This window comes from Panthera uncia (assembly GCF_023721935.1).
Source record: "Panthera uncia isolate 11264 chromosome A3 unlocalized genomic scaffold, Puncia_PCG_1.0 HiC_scaffold_11, whole genome shotgun sequence".
Classification (NCBI taxonomy): domain Eukaryota; kingdom Metazoa; phylum Chordata; class Mammalia; order Carnivora; family Felidae; genus Panthera; species Panthera uncia.
Genome location: NW_026057578.1, coordinates 29,429,927 through 29,447,242, shown reverse-complemented (window position 1 = coordinate 29,447,242; position 17,316 = coordinate 29,429,927). Strand labels below are relative to the sequence as shown.

Here is a 17,316-nt window from a genome sequence, read left to right as displayed (position 1 = left end):
ACACACACACACACACACACACACACACACACACACAGAAGCTACCTTCTCTAGCACATTCTCCATGCTAAGCCAATGTAATAAAAAGAATGATAATGGCAGCTAACATTTATGTTATATTTACTATGAGGCAGTGATGTGTAACTGCTTTACGTGGATTATCTACTTAATACATTAAGCAACTCCATTTGGTAGGTATTATAATTACCTTCATTTTATGTTAGAAAAAAAAATGAATGTATCATACATAGATACAGAATTCTAACTCAGGCTCTCCAAAGCTCACACTGTAACCATTATGCTATATTGCATCCATTTATTGAGAGGAACACTCTTTTTTATTTTTTTTTTAAAGTTTTTAAATTTATTTTTGAGAGACAGAGCATGAGTGGGGGGGGAGGGGGGGGAGAGAGAGAGAGAGAGAGAGAGAGAGAGAGAGAGAGAGAGAGAGAACGAACCCCAAGCAGGCTCTGCACTGACAGTGCAGAGCCCGACCACTACACAGCCCGATGCAGGGCTCTATCTCACAAACAGTGAGATCATAACCTGAGCTGAAATCAAGAGTTGAACACTTAACCGACTGAGCCACCCAAGAGTCCCTAAAATTAATATTTTTGACTAGAAGGATCTAATGATGCGTCCACAGAAACTGAACGTGGACACATCATTAAGATGTAATCAGAAATGGCCAGATGACTCCAGTTAACATTTCTGAAACAGCGATCACATTATTTCAAAATCCTTACTCTGTAGATAAGTGTCTTTTAATTTTTTCCCCTTAAATACTTTCATTTATCTTGGGAAGGGGCCTCTGAGGGGGAGGGTGCTATCTCTTTAGCTAGCAGAGTAGCGTGCCTGTTATCCTCACACACCCTATTTTTGAGGACACCGTAGCCATGCTTCATGGGCGGTCAGAGCTGCGTACAGCAGTCTTGCCCTTTGATATCCTGGGACTCTGTCAAGTGAACCAGAGAAACAGCCCTTTGCAGCATGGCAGAGCCCCCAAAGTTCCGGGATTTACCTCCACTTCAATAATATTGAATGTTTTTTAGCATGAGAATGTGTTATAACATTTGAATTAATTTGGACTACACTTTGGCTTTGGAGAGGAATCATTTCAAATAGACACAGGTACTTTTTATTAACTTCTTATTCTTGCTATCTTAAATTCCTTACTGTGTTTAACGGCACACTTGCCAAAATACTTAGCATGTTAAAAAAAAAAAAAAGCAGGCTTTTGATTTTTTTGTTTTTTTGTTTTTTTTTAAACAGCTTCAGATTGAAGCTGAGAGTTACCATAAACAAGTTGAGTGGCAGGCCTGGTATGCTGTGTCTTGTTACATAAAGCTATTGCCAGAATCTCAGTAAATATAACATTTAAAAAATTTGTCTTTGTATATTCATAACAAATAACGACAAGTGAGAATTACATTATGCTCTTCCTGTATCATATTTTACTAAGATTTCACACTTCATTATCTACTGCTGAATTGTTTAATAGTAATGTTACATGGAAATGATAGATCATTTTTACTTTATATTTTTATATAATGAGGTAACATGAAATATAATTTGATGTACAATTTTGCCTGTTACAGAGGGTGTGCTAATTATAGTGGCATATGCACAAAACATTTTGACATGACAAGAGGCTGAATAAGTAGCCACTTTACTTAGGAAAAAAAAGGTATGATCTATAATGAGCTGATTTTGTGTAAGATGTGAGGTTTAGATCAAAGTTCATTTATTTGTCTGTTGTTGCCCAATTGTTCCAGCGGTACTTATTTGAAAAGGCTATCCTTCCTCCACTGAATTAATTGTCTTTGTTTCTTTGTTAAAAATCGTATCGACATATTTACGTGGTTCTGTTTCAGGGTTCTTTATTCTATTCCTTGATCTGTCTATCCCTCCACCAACAACCACAAAGTCTTGATTACTGTAACTAAACAATAAACCTTAACATTATATACAGTGATTCCTCCCACTTTATTCCTCTTTTTCACACTTGTTACAGCTATTGGAGACTCTCTGCCTTTTTGTATAAACTTTAGATTAAGTTTATCTATATTTACCAAAAAAAAAAAAAAAAAAGTCTTGCTGTGATATTTAAAACTTTTTAAAATTAGGGTAAAACCTACATAAGGTAAAATTTACCATTTTAACTTTTTTTTTTTATTTAAAAAAAAAATTTTTTTTTTTTAATGTTTATTTATTTTTGAGACAGGGAGAGACAGAGCATGAACAGGGGAGGGTCAGAGAGAGGGAGACACAGAATATGAAGCAGGCTCCAGGCTCTGAGCTGTGAGCACAGAGCCCGACGCGGGGCTCAAACTCACGGACCGTGAGATCATGACCTGAGCCGAAGTCGGCCGCCCAACCGACTGAGCCACCCAGGTGCCCCATTAACTTTTTTTTTTTTTTTAATGCTTATTTATTTATTTTTGAGAGAGAGAGCACAAGCAGGGGAGGGGCAGAGAAAGAGAGGGAGACACAGAATCCGAAGCAGGCTCCAGGCTCCCAGCTGTCAGCACAGAGCCCGATGTGGGGCATGAACCCACAAACCGTGAAATCGTGACCTGAGCCAAAGTTGGACGCTTAACCAACTGAGCCACCCAGGTACTCCCCATTTTATTTTATTTATTTATTTAATTAAAAAAATTTTTTTTCATGTTTATTTATTTTTGAGAGAGACAGAGACAGAAGATGAGTGGGTTAGGGGCAGAGAGAGAGGGAGACACAGAATCTGAAGCAGGCTCCCTCTGAGCTGTCAGCACAGAGCTCTGCGCAGAGCTCGAACTCACAAATGGTGAGATCATGACCTGAGCCGAAGTCGGACACTCAACCGACTGAGCCACCCAGGCACCCCCAGGTGCTCTCCATTTTAAGCATTTTAAAGTGTATGATTCAGTACTCTTTTTTATTTATTTTATTATGATTTTTTTAACGTTATTATTGAGAGACAGAGAGACACAGAGTGTGAGCAGGGGAGGGGTAGAGAGAGGGGGAGACACAGAATCTGAAGTAGGCTCCAGGCTCTGAGCTGTCAGCACAGAGCCCGACGCAGGGCTCAAACTCACAAACTGTGAGATCATGACCTGAGCCGAAGGTTGTGGCTTAACCAACTGAGCCACCCAGGCGCCCTGATTCAGTACTCTTAAGCAGAGATGCTGCAAAAATTAGATAAGAGGATAGTGTGAGTAACTTTATGTCTATACATCTGAAAAAAATTAAATAAATAATAACTAGGAAAAATTATTTTAAATGACTCAAACAGAAAGGGAAAATCCAAAATATCCTATAACTTTTAAAGAAGCTGAAACAACAGTTTAAAAAAATCTCCACAAATAAAACACCAAAATCTCATGATTTTACAGGAGAGATCTATCAGGTACTCAAGGGTCACAGAATTCTAATCTTATATGATCTCTTCCAGAAAGAAGAAAAAATCAATTTATAATTACTAATGGTTAGTTTAACCTTGATATACACATCTAACAAGGAAAGCAAAAGGAAATTGGACGAATGGTGGTGTCATTCACTGAGAAAAGAGGCCTGGGGTTTGGGGCTGAGGTCATAGGAATGACTATGTGCGAAAGGCAGGAGCTTGTGATTGTCCAGGTAGAGATGTCTAGGCAGCCACCAAGAATATTGGTCTGGAGCTCAAGTATAAGCTGGGCTGAAGACAGCACTGAGAATCACCAATACAGAGAATCCCATAAGTCTTACAGGTGGGATGGAATTACCCCGGGAAACTGTATGGGATGTGACTGATTCGCAGACAACCCCAATATTTAAGGAAGGAGATTCCCTGGAGACTGGCCAGAGAATCAGGGAAAGAAAGGACCAGGAAGGCCAGAAAGACAGTGACTCAAACCACTCTGTGAGCAAGAGAGCAGTGAGGAGACTGAAGAATTCAGTGACTGGCATCTGCTAAGACAGGACAGTTTCAGGATGTGGTGAGGGAAGGAGGCACTGCTGTGTGGGCTGATGGATGAGTAGATAAGAGGAAGCACAGATAGGGAGCCAACACTATGAGAAGGCTGGCCAAGGAGGGAAGCAGACAGTGTCTAAGAGCAACGGGAAAAGCCGATTAGAGGATGAGCACATTGGTAGACCACTAGACAGAAAAAGGAAAGTGGTTGATGAGAAAAAAAACCACAACACAGAACCTATCCTCACATTCCAGGAAGGAGAAGATTGCTCTGTAGTCACAGTCCCAAGGCATGGACACAAAATCACCACAAGTCCTTTTCAAACACATTGTCACTGATCAGTGACGACTTGCTTCTGAGAGTCGGTGAACGGCCACAGACCAGTCCTGTGACTGTGCTTCGATGGCTAAAGGTGAACCAGCGCTTGGAAGTCCACCCAGCCCTGAATTCCACACAGGGGGTAAAAGAGAAAAGTATGGAGGCAAGGCACTTGAGGACAGTGGCAGATGATAAAGAGCAAAAATGAGGTCACGGGTCTTGGATAAGAGGGAGTCTACTGGTCACCCAAGAACAGAGAAAACGATCAAGGTTGATAACATTGGTGGCAGCAGCAGGTGACATGCTTTCAGGTCACATACACAAAAAATCTGAGGTGTGGAGCGGCTACACGATCTGTCTAGGAGCAAGCCAGGACGCATCCCCCTGTCCGACTGCAGGGCCTGTGCTCTTACAGGCAACCTTGTGCTGCCACCCAATGCTATCTTCCTTTAAACTCTGCCCGCATTTGTGGCATCTTTCTGTATGGCACATCCCACACTCTGGCTCTCGCTGGTTAGAAGTGTGTTTATTTCATTTATACCCACCTTCCCCCAGAACCGAAGCTCTATAGGCTTTTACATGGCAAGTGCTCATCGAAGAAATGAATACAGCTGTAGTTACTGAACGTGTTATGTGCCGAGTTGCTTTCAAGAGCGTGGATCATTTCCCTTCTCAAGTGACTGAAGCCATCCCCACCACACCTTCTTTACGGTGCTCAGGTGTTCATGTTCCTTTGCCACAGAGACTACAAAGGCAAAGCTATACTGTGCACCTCATTTACCTCAAGTTCCAAATTAGTGGATTTAGCCTCCACTGAAGAGATTTCACTATGTCTGCAGGTTGAGACCAAAAAGCACTTCTTACCTGAATTTTGATGGGCCAGGTGAAATTACTGACATAGACGAAGAAAGTGATATTTGGATGGTTGCGAAAATCAAATTTCTCATTAGAGAAGCTATCTTTGTACTCCTTAATGTTGGTTTTTGAAACAACAGGCATCTCTTCTCCAGCCTGGGTTCCAGCTGTCAGGAAGAAAAGAATGAAATACAAGAGCCCCATTTTTTTTTCTTTTTTTGGGCAGAATCTGTCCTCATTAATAATGACAGTTTAGCATTTACTTAACACTCACTATGTTCCAGGAATAGCCTTTAAGAGCACAATCTCCTTTAGTTCTAACAACAACTCTTATTATTCTCATTTATAGATCAGGAAACTGAGGTTCAGAGAAATTTAGTAACTTGGCTCAGGTCACACAGCCAGCAAGAAGCAGAGGTGAGACTTGCAGCAGGAAGGCAGATACACAATGCTGTGCCCTTAACCAGAATGCTTTTGCAGGGGTCTCGGAACTCCTCAGCACTGAAACGATGGCATGCAGTTGTGAAAATACAGATACCACTGGAATCCTGCTGACAAGCAATGGCCCTCACTCTGCACGTTAACACTTCAACTGCTTTACGTTTCCCCTTTATACCTGTTTGTCAGTACTCTTGATCCCCCATATCAGGGACAGAGTCACCTCTCCCTTCCTAACTAGCAGTGACCTCATGTCTCAACAGCAGCAGGGAGAAAGGAGCTCTAGGGAATCACTCCGTCCCTTCTGTTATCAGCTACAACTGTATTTAAATCCCCTCAATCTGGCATAAACTTATCCTCTTCCCAAATAGCCCTTCAATATTCCATATTCTCCCTTAGCCAGGAATTCTAGTATCTACAAAGACTCAAAAAACAGATTTTTTTTTCCCATGTCTGCATTAAATACTGACTGGAGCCCAGGTTTTTGGGTCCTCATTAAGAGAATCATTGAAAAGCATTCACATGCTCACAGATGTTGCCCTTCTCCCAAGGCTCTCATAATTCCAACTTTTTCTTAGAAGTGTCTCCTCACCGCAAGTTTCTAAACCTTCTCTGAATTCTATACAATCTTTTAAAACGTGATAAGCATGTCTTAAGATAGATAGCATATCTTTTAAGATATGATAAACATAATACATACAAAGGTTACGTTTAGGGGTGCCTGGGTGGCTCAGTTGGTTGAGCATCCGACTTCAGCTCAGGTCATGATCTCACAGTCCGTGAGTTCGAGCCCCGCGTCAGGCTCTGTGCTGACAGCTCAGAGCCTGGAGCCTGCTTCGGATTCTGTGTCTCCCTCTCTCTCTCCCCCTCCCCTGCTCAAGGTAGTGTTTCAAGCACTACATTGACTACTTTGTTTATTATGTCATTTCATCCTCACCATGTTCTGCACAGCTAGGTGTTTTAATCATCCCTTGTATACACGAGAAACTGGCTCAGAAAGCTGAATTTGCCTAATCGCACAGTGCAGCATAGTAACAGGCGGAGTTCAAACCCAGATCTGCCAAGCTACGTTCATAAGCACTACATCAGGCCCACCTGTTACTTCTTCAGATTTTCTTTAGTGAATTGTAGCAAGGTAAACAGGCTAGCAAACACTATGCTCTGAGAGCTTGATTTAATTCCCAAAGTATATTTCACCTTACTTACTAAGATCTCATTCTATTTAAAATATTTCCATTTCTTGCAACTCTGAGTCATTTCCGTATTGTCCTTCTGAAGCATGGATGGGGAGGTGACGGGAGTGCCGGAGCAGTGGCTACAGCAATGCTATTAAAGCTGGTAGCAGGGCAGGGGTGGTGAGCACGTACTGAGTCTGACACTGTGGTAGGCGCTGGCACGTATAACCTAAGTTCATCTACACAGCAGTTCTAGGAGGTAAGTATCGTTATCTTCTCTTTACGACAACCCTAAGGTTTAGAGAGGGGTTTGGACACTTGGTTCAAGGTCTCCCAGGTAGTAAGTGGCAAAAGTGGGTTTCAAACCCATCTGTCTGTCCCCAGCGCCCCCTTTCTCAACAACTACATCACTTTTCTCAATCTGCTACTTCCACTTCAAAGGTCTTCTCTAGGTATGTCTTTACCTGAGAAGCTGGCGGCCCAGGTGATGTTGAGGTTGAAGTTTTTGGAGGCATTGATGAACATGTCCAAATCCCTGTTTTGCTGATGAGAGGTGCGAACAGTTAGAAAATTAATTATAACGGTTTCCAGATTTTGAAAGAAAACAGTAATCAAATTTTATTACTCTCAATTTTCTTCATTACAAAACATATTTTACGATGTCTTAAAAGAAACTCACACTTATAAAATATGAGTTAACATTTCTAACCAGTTTTCCCAAATAAATTTCATTTCTCTCCCTTAAAAGTATATATAATTTAATGCTTTATCATATGCCTAACTCTATGAAAAAGTATCTTTTAAAAAACCCCTCACCAGAGCACAATGTCTTAAATCATATGGCCTATGTTAAGGGAAGCAGCGTCGTAAGGATCATCTAGGTAGTTGGGCTCCAAATGTCTGGAGAGCTCACACCAATACATAAACACTTAACCAAGTCCCCAGTTTATGTGTATTTATAAACTAAACCTACATACTTCTGAGCTGATAGATTACATATATTGTGAAGTTCTCCAAAATGGAAATGGCTTTTAAAAAAAGCATATAAAACTGAAATAAACTAACTTAAAAAAATACTTTGTGTCCATTCGGGATTTGAAAAAACATTTTTCTCTCACTAAAAAAAATCAAGAGAAATATGACTGAATATTCCTCATTAGTTTTGAAATCCCTTTACCACTTAAAGACAACTATTTGAAGAGCTAGGTTATTTTGATCCTTGATTTTAATGACTGAAAAAGACATCTCTGAGAAATGTGCTGAGCCAATGGGAAGAAGTGCACTGTTGGCTACAATGGGTAAACTGATGCTAATTTTAAGTTTTCACTGAAATTTGACGAATAAATCTCTTTCTTGTGGTCAAAGAATTGTTTTTGCAAGTGAATCAGATGTCATATTTTTAAATTTTGTAAATGGATCCAATCCTGCTGAAATTCTGTATCTTGAAAGATCAAAAAACAAGTCAGATCGGTAAGATTTGTAATGGTCTTTACAGCACAAAATCACAACAATGGAAATATTTCCAAACAGTCATTTTCAAAATGTGATCTCCAATCCAGAAGTTTCTCTTGCAAAGCAGTTATTTACCTTCTCATTTACTGATATAACCTGTTGTCCTCTTGCAGGGGACAGCTCAAGTGTTTATGTTTATTGGAAGCACACTACTAATAATTACTTCTTTTGGAAAGGATCAATAAACTTGAAATCCTAGTGCTTTTATAAAAGACAGAACATACACATTGGATAATTCTATTAAATATTCTGTCATAAGATAAACAGGGAACTCCAGAGAGGTTAAAAGATTTTCGTAGCTCCTCACCTCATCAAGAAGTATTACGAGGAGTCTTGTTTATTTAAAATAAAATCAACAACATCAATCACATCCTGAAAGACATCCTTCAACCACTTGCTGAGGAATAAGGTATTAAACAAATTTCATGTGTGGTACTTTGGTATAACCTTATCTTAAAACCTTTTTTTTTTTTTTTTTAAATACCAGTCACCAGAGCCATTCAAATGATACGACATACAGTGTGTCCACAGAATATTTTCATTAAGGTTACTTATTGTTTTTACTTAAAAAGAAATTCACTCATTGGAATAGATTTTCTCTAGTTCATTTTTCTTTAAATTTACCATTAAAATGGAATATAAAAAATAAATCTTACTTTCATTTCATTATATAATAAACATCCCACACTCTGGATTTTATTCTACTACTAATTTATTTATTTTTTTTTAATTTAGTAATGTTAACAATGTTTGTTAACAAAGGAATATAAATGGGCCTACTGTCATATTATCCTCTGTGTATTATTTATGTTTATTGTGACAGGAATTTTGTGACTGTAAATGGCTTTGTGTATGTTGATGAGAAATAAGAAAGTTTAAACGAGGTTCCTAAATAATTTATCATCAAGTTTACTGAAATTTCATTACGTACTGGACTGGCCATTGAATGACTTTATATTTCATTGAAAAAAATCATATAGGTGTGCCTTCATGTTCTAAATGCTTCACTTTTAAATGTCGTGCTATGTTGGCTCCCTCTACCCCTAGGTAGTACCTTATGGCAGGCTGTGGTTCATCATTAATGAAAGAAGATATAAACCCACATTTCAAACAACAGTCTTAATAATTTCAATGATTTCTGGTCAACTTCTTGTTGGACTCGATTGCACCTTCACCAGTTTTATCTCCTACTGAGGCTAACAACTTATTCTAGGCATGGAAGCGTCACCTCTGCCATTGTCCTCGTATCACTGGCATTCATTTCAATCTGCAGTCCATCTGAGGGTACTTGTTAAGCGTCTGGTCCATTTTAAGAAATAAATCTGGGCCTTGCCATGCGCCCCTCTAACGGGGAGCTCCCCTTGCAGTCTGCTCTCCTTTCCTGTATGGGGATGCAATGGGTTGATGGGCAAACCAAGTATGTGTGGAGTCAGTATCAGCCTGTGTATCAGATCCTGACAAATCTTAACAACGTCACTCTTGTCTTTGAGATGGAGAGGAGATAAAATGTAGATCCTAACATTTCTTTCCTGCACCTCTAAACAGTCCTGCGTACTCCACTTTGGAGACCATGCTAATGTCGTGCTTCTATCCATAAGGATCAAGAAAAAGAGTCACATGAATTCAAAACAAAGCAAGAAAACTTTTAAAATCTTACTTCATCAGGTGTCGCCACAAAATTGATGGCTGTGTAATAGCGGTCATCTTCCTGGGATAGGCTAAAGGTGAACTGATAGTCAATAAGAAGAGTATCTATAGAAAGAAAGAAATGTATATTCAAAAATTAAAACAAAACAGAACAAGTCTTTAGAGATACAGACTGATTTTCTTATAAATATTCAACAGCCAGGAAACACTTTTAGCTCACTTATAACTGGGAACTAGGAAGCTTTTCAAAGGAAATAAAGTCTGTGGGCAGTATTGTTTTATTTGGAATAACCTATCAAACTCTCCTTGTATCATGATCCTGGCTGAGACTTTAGGCTCCAACCTCACTCACCTACAAATATTAATTGTACATCTATTACATGCTAGGTTTTGCTTAAAGATACACAGCTATAAATTAATGATATAAAAGGAATCGAGACTCCATGGAAAAATAGGCTGATTCCAGGTCTGGAGCAAGGAATATGTGCCTTGACTATCTTATTCGAGAAAGCAAGAAAGCATTCAAACACTAAAGTGATGTAGCAAAAGAACATGCCTTTAGAGAGAAACTAATGGCCAAAGATGGTATAATTTTTTTTTTCCTAGTCCAAAAAAGGTGGTTTTATTAAAACATGGGGACAGGACCCATGGGCAGAAAGAGCTAGCTGCCCAAGATGGTAGAATTTAATTCTAAAAAGTCTATTGTACAACTCAACAACCTGATTTAAAAATGAACAGAGGACTTGAATGGATACTTCTCCCAAGAAGATATTCAAAATGGCCAGTAAGCACATGAAAATAAGTTCAACATCATTAATCGCTAGGAAAATACAAATCAAAACCACAATGAGATACCACCTCACGCACAGTAAGATGGCTACTACAAAAAAAAGAAAAGAAAAGAAAAGAAAAGAACAAGGGTTGGTGAGGATGTGGAAAAACTGGAAACCTTGTGGGAATGTGAAATGGTGCAGCTAACGTGGAAAACAGTATGGTAGTTTCTCGAAAAATTAAAAGTAGAATTACCAAATGATCCAGCAATTCTACCCAAAGAGTTGAAAGTAGGATCTTGAAGTGATATTTGTACACCATGTTCATAGCAGCCAAACAGATCATGGCTATAATTCACAATAGCCAAAAGATGGAAGCAACCCAAAGGTCCGTCAACAGTATACACAAAGTGGAATATTAAAAAGGAAGGAAATTCTGACATATACTACAACCTGGAACAATCTTGAAGACACTATGCCAAACGAAATAAGCCAACCACAGAAGACAGATACTGTATGATTCCACTTATATGAGATGCCTAGAGCAGTCAACATTATAGAAACAGAAAACAGAATGGTGACTGCCAGGAGCCAGAAGAAGAGGGAAACGGAGAGTTGTTGTTAAGTTTATTTTTTACTGTTTAAGAAACTGCCAAATGGTTTGCCAGAGTGCCTACACCATTTTATATCCCATAAAGAATGCATGGTTCCAGTTTCCCATAGCATTGCTAAAACTTGGCATTGGGTATTGGCTTTGTTTTCCAAGATAGATACGTTGTAATGTACCAGATTACAAAAAATTCACTGATATGGTTTCGAGTTCCACATTTAACTGATCTTTAAGAAATAACCAGTTGTCTAGTTTTGGTATGGTATCAAAGGATAGTATCCATAATTAACTGAAAGGGTTATTAAAATACTCTACTCCTTTCCAACTCTATCTGGTGAGGCCAGGTTTTTCTTAATGTACTCTAACCAAAGAGGTGTATTCAACAGACTGAATGTAGAGCAGAGGTGAAAATCCAGTCATCTATTAAGTCACAGTACTGACTTTTGATTCTAGTCATTCTAGGGGTGTGCCTCACTGTGGTTTTAATACACATACCCCAGATGTGTGATGTTACTAAGTCTTTTGTTCATGTTGGCCAACTGTCTTCTTTGGTGAAATGTCTATTTCAAATCATTCCTTGTTTTCAACTTGAATTGTCTCCTCATTTAGTTGTAAAAGTGTTGTTGTTTTTTTAATATATTCTGGATACAAGCTCCTTATCAAATACATAATTTGCAAACATTTTTTCTTCTCTGTGGCTTTTTACTTTTTAATGGTATTCTTTTAAATACAAGTTTCAACTTTTGATAAAGTCCCAATAAATAATTTTTTCTTTCAGGGTGCCTGGGTGGCTCAGTCGGTTGAGCACCTGACTTCAGCTCAAGTCATGATCTCATGGTTTGTGAGTTTGAGCCCCACCTTGGGCTCTGTGCTGACGGCTCAGGGCTTGGAGCCTGCTTGGGATTCTGTGCCTCCTTCTCTCTCTGCCTCTCCCCCACTCATGCTCTCTCTCTTTCAAAAATAAATAAAAATTTTTAAAATTTTTAAAAATTGTATTTCTTTTATGAATTGTGCTTTGAGAATCATATCTAAGAATTCTTTCCCCTACACAAAGTTATGAAGTTTTTCTCATTTCTTCTAAAAGAGATATATGTGTATATATTTACATATATTATATACACACATACAATGTATATCTATATGTGTATATATATATATGTGTGTGTATCACATTTATAGGTTCCAGGTGGACATGAATTTTGAGTGGATGCTATTCAATCCAGGAAAACAGGTACAAAATTAGAGTGGATATGCGAAAACGTTACTCCGTTTCTCTGGTTCTGTAACTGTGCCTACTATGTGGATTTTCCTATAGAAAGAAAATACATTTACCCATAAGAACCTGGCCCCTTTGCCAGATTTACCTTTCACTGTAAGTTAATCATTAAATATTTTATTTATTAGTTCCTAAAGAGGTAATTAACATAAATGTAGTAAATGTGATAGAATAGAAACACATCAAATTAGGACCCACCTCCATGATATTCTTAAAGCACTTACCATTCTCAACCCATGTTAAAGTATGAAGTTTTATTGATCTATTTGGCCTTTAAACAAATATGAATTGTGAAAACACTTACAATAGCATGTTCCTTTGAGAGGGTTTCCCTGGTATCGATTTTCTACTTCACATCTAGGAGGATAAAAATGAAGATTATTTTCTATTGCTAGGTAAAACAAAATCTACATTCATTTTAAAATCAAGCAGATCCTTTTATATAAAACTAAACTGAAAACAAGTCTGAGTCTGTACAATTACATTCTTCACTGTTACTCAGATCAGGGAGCTTGATGAGAGTCTGTGTTCAGGTTCAGTAGTGATGGCCCAGCAGTTCACACCACCGCCAACGAATAAACATTTGCCAAAGTGCAGGAGACAAATCCAAATATAATAAACCTAGATCCTTGGTTTTTTGAAAACACATAAAAAACACATTTTTACTTTTGTGTGGACTAAATATTCCTCTAAGACTGAAGTTAAAATATTTTTCAAATATTCATTTCTCACTTCCTTCCTCTTGTCCCTGAATAAAACTGATCCTGTTCTGTAAAAATAAGCAGGCAAAGGCTAAACACTGAGAATCACATTTATTTATTTATTTGTTTTTTTGTTTGTTAAACCCTTGAACGTGGTTCACCAGTCTGAAGAAAAAAAATAAAGTCTAATAAAAAAGAAATCATTACTCCTCCACTGAAATACACAAATATCATTTATGAACATCAGCAAAACCAAATCTCCTACTTCACAAGGTCATTCATACTGGCAGGCCCAATAGCTAAGAGCTATAAGAAAGGGAGGAAAGCTTGGGTCAAGCACTCTTCTCAGATAAATAATACGGGATATTGTGTCCTTTGATCCCAGGTGATTCTTAGCTCTTGCTTGTATCTAAATCTCTTCAATAGGGGTGCCTGGGTGGCTCAGTCAGTTAAGTGTCCGACTTCGGGTCAAGTCATGGTTCGTGAGTTTGAGCCCCGTGTCGGGCTCTGTGCTGACAGCTCAGAGCCTGGGACCTGCTTTGCATTCTGTGTCTCTCTCTCTCTCTGCCCCTCCCCTACTCACACACTCTCTCTCTCTCAAAAATAAATAAACATAAAAAACAAATAAATAAAATCTCTTGAAGAGAAAGTCTTTTACTGGACCTATACCTCATTTCATTATTGTACACCTGAGAAAAGGAGTCGTTAATTTAGTTCTATTATATTTTTCTGTTTAAAGGAGCCTAGATCACAAGGCTAAACTTAATCTTTGATTAAACATTTCTTCACATACTAGCTTTAAGGCATCATGAAACCAGTAAATATGCACAGCAGTGTGAACTATAAAATGCAGACAGAGCAATTCTTTCCTTGAACATCACCAGCAAGGTCTGGGTCACTGGTGACATTATTACTACTGTTTTTTGGGGGAAAAAAGTTCACCAATGATGTATTTGTTTGTATCAGCTCAATGCTGTGATACTACTATGCATTTCTCTCACTTAAGTCTCTTCTTGAGAACGAGTCAACCTGGAACACGTGTTTTATGAGGTTTTCTGGGGAGGCAGACAGGTATATACTTGTTGGGGAATAATCTCTTGTTTCAACTCACCAGGACACTAAAAACAATTATTGCTAGTCCCACTATTGATGAACAGGAAATGTGAGGCTCGGCTTGGTTAAGTGATTTGTCTCAAGAGCACCCTGCTCAGTGGAGGCTCAGCCAGGGCTAAAGCTCCATGTCTGTCTGACGCTGTCTGAATCCTCATGGATGGGAACCCCAGACTCTTCCTTGGAAGATGTCTGACATACTTCACCAAGGAAAATGCTAGAATAAGGAGGGATGGGTTAAAGCCCTGAGGATCATCTCTACTATCAGACAACTAAAATGCTAAATAAAACACTGTCCTGGAATACCAGTTCTTCCAAATTTCTTGGGAAAGGGTGTAATCCCTGGATGTGACAAAAACTGAGTAGCGACTGAGGTGAAAAAATGAATCTAAGTCAGGAACCCAGGAAATGTCAGTGTCACTCAAACATAAAATGTGAACTAAAGAACCATTAAGGAACTGCTGCTGAACCTACGACCTCTTCAGTATGGAGGCTGACCAAATTAGACCTGTCTGAAGTAGACAGGGCGAACTTCCAAATCCATCAACCCGGGGATCCCCCAGAGCCCATGACAACAGGGCACAGACCCAGCCTGCCTGGCTGTCAGTCACTGACTCCAGGTGTGGCCTGTGGCAGGGGCCCGAGGGTGTGGTACTCACAGCTGGCACTCGTCCCCCTTGACGCCCTTGGTGGTACAGAAGCACTTGCCCGTGTTGGTGTTACAGAGCGACGCATGCCCATTGCACTTGCACGCTGGGGGAAGGAAAAGGAGTGGAGGTCACAACTGGCTTAAGAGATGACTACTATCACAGACTTTTCCTAAAACACGTAATTTTATCTGGATTGGATTTGATAGGAAAGACAGACGAAAATGAAAGCATTTAAAGGATAAGATTCAAGTTTTTCAGCTAATGATTTATCTCAAATAATGTAAAGGCAACATTAAAAGAACCAAAATCCAAGGACAGGAGGAAAGAGAATGCTGGTTCCCACTGCCATCTGAAGCGACCATTTTGATCTATTTTGATCTTTTTGATAGATGGATTGTCACTACTATGACTCATTCATTCAGTAAATATTTGTGAAGCATCTCCAGTATGGCGCTGGGTGTGGGGACACAGACACAGTCCCTGCCCCCACGGAGATGCTCTGAGCAATGACAGCCCCTGAGGGGAGGCTTGGTCTGGCCGCTCAGCCTCAGCTGAGGTGCCTGCTCCACAAAGGCTACGTTTCAAATCCTAACAGGGCTCAGAACTGGGGTGAAATTGCAATGGCAGGTCAGGGGCCCCGCAAGGCTCACTACCCTGGCTTCCACTTTAGCCTCTGCAGAAGACAACTCCTGTCACCTCTTCTTCCAGCCATCAACAAATCACCTTCTTCATCCAACGCATAAGTGTGAGCCAGGACACATTTTATACATGGGATGAAACAAGCCTTTCGCTCAACACCTTTTCACTTTACACCTTGTTTTTCTGTAAATAAATTAAAGGCATTAGGGCTGAGGACAGGTGTACTTAAAATAAATCCTGTGAAGAAAAAAATCGCCCAAAGAAACTCATGAAACTGAATAGGGCAGCGGTTAAGAGGATGGATGCTGGAGTCAGAAGCATGAGTGTTCTGCTCTTGGCTCTGCTGGGTACAGAGAGGAGTGGGGTGTGTTAGCAAGAAGCTCAGGCCTGACGTCAGGCTGCCTGGGCATGAGTTCATTCTCCCGCACTTAGCTCCTCTGTAAGGAGGAGCTCCTCTGGGCATGCTATTTACCTTCTCTAGGCCTCACTTTCCTTGTCTATGCAATGGGGATGAGAACAGTATCCACCTCACAGGCTAGCTGCAAGGATGATGGGAGGTAATACATGAATGAGACACGGTAAGCATTCAATATATCATGGCCACTGTCCTTCACTCAGGACTACACAATTCTAAGAGGAAAACATTACAAACTTGGTGCCACTCACAGTATTTTAAGAATCATGCTGTTATAGATTGCAGCTCTGAAAAAGAAATCTAGCTCTAAATTCTGGACAAGTGAACTCAAGCCCCACAAATGCCTCAGAGGATGTCATTTTTCTAAATGGCAGCTGCAGAAATGGGGATGGTGGCACCTGGAGGCACAAGCAGGCCCAGCAGTCAGTCCCATGTCCTGGATGTGGTTCCCCGCATGGCCACAAGCCACAGTGAGCTTTTAGGCAGAATGCATGGTCTTGAAGATGATAAAGGTGCCCGAGGTCTGGTGCCTGAGGGGGCCTCAGGCACAGCGTCTTGTGTACATTCCCCAGTAATGCCAGGTACTCTGACTGCTATTGAACAGATGAAGCCCAGTCATAATGAGGAGGGAAAATATGTTTACTAAATACCTTTCAATCTGAGCAAGAATTTTCTACTTAAGAGTGGTGGGAAAGGGCAGTAGGAGGGTACTAATAACTGCCCACATCTACTGAACGCCCTGCTCTGATCACTTTCACCTCAACCCCACCCTATTCTCCCCATTTTACAGATGAGGAAACTGACCCCTGAGAGGTGAAGGGATGTACGGCTAAAATGCCAGCTCTCTCCTGGTTGCTCTGGCATCAGATTCTCAAGGGCTGTGCTAAGGAGTTTGGAGGTGGGATTTGGGAAGTGAGCAAAGATTTTCCTTTCCTATTTACTTTCCTGCTCAGAACCTGAAGGGTCTTCCCAATGCAAACAAGAACAAGCCAAAAAGCAGTTCATCATTTTAAATCCTTAAAATATACTAGAAGTGCTGAGGAGTCCTGCATCTGGTTAAAACCCTGTGTGTGGTTTTTGGGACCTGACCACAGCCCATGACCCAGGTTTACCTCACTGGCCTCCTGCACTGGCCTGGGTGGCAGTCTCTGAAGGGAGCTGCCAGCAGGGTCTCAGCCCCCACCCTGTCCCACCCCCAGTAGGCCACACTCTCACATGTCTGCATTTCTAGCTCAGGCGCCTGCATTCCCTCATCTCTTTATCTGACG

At 40.1% G+C, this 17,316-nt stretch overlaps 1 protein-coding gene across 6 annotated transcripts in view; it reads right to left on the bottom strand.

The window, feature by feature from the left end:
* Positions 1 to 17,316, bottom strand: part of ATRN (attractin) — a 158,550-nt gene that overhangs the window by 45,949 nt on the left and 95,285 nt on the right. For all 6 annotated transcript variants that reach the window (XM_049650035.1, XM_049650034.1, XM_049650036.1 and 3 more), the window contains exons 20-24: positions 15,004 to 15,097; positions 12,838 to 12,890; positions 9,888 to 9,982; positions 7,183 to 7,261; positions 5,115 to 5,272 (exon numbers count right to left, since the gene is read on the bottom strand). In XM_049650035.1, coding sequence (XP_049505992.1) covers positions 5,115 to 5,272; positions 7,183 to 7,261; positions 9,888 to 9,982; positions 12,838 to 12,890; positions 15,004 to 15,097 — 479 coding nt within the window. The remainder of the gene's footprint in view (positions 1 to 5,114; positions 5,273 to 7,182; positions 7,262 to 9,887; positions 9,983 to 12,837; positions 12,891 to 15,003; positions 15,098 to 17,316) is intronic.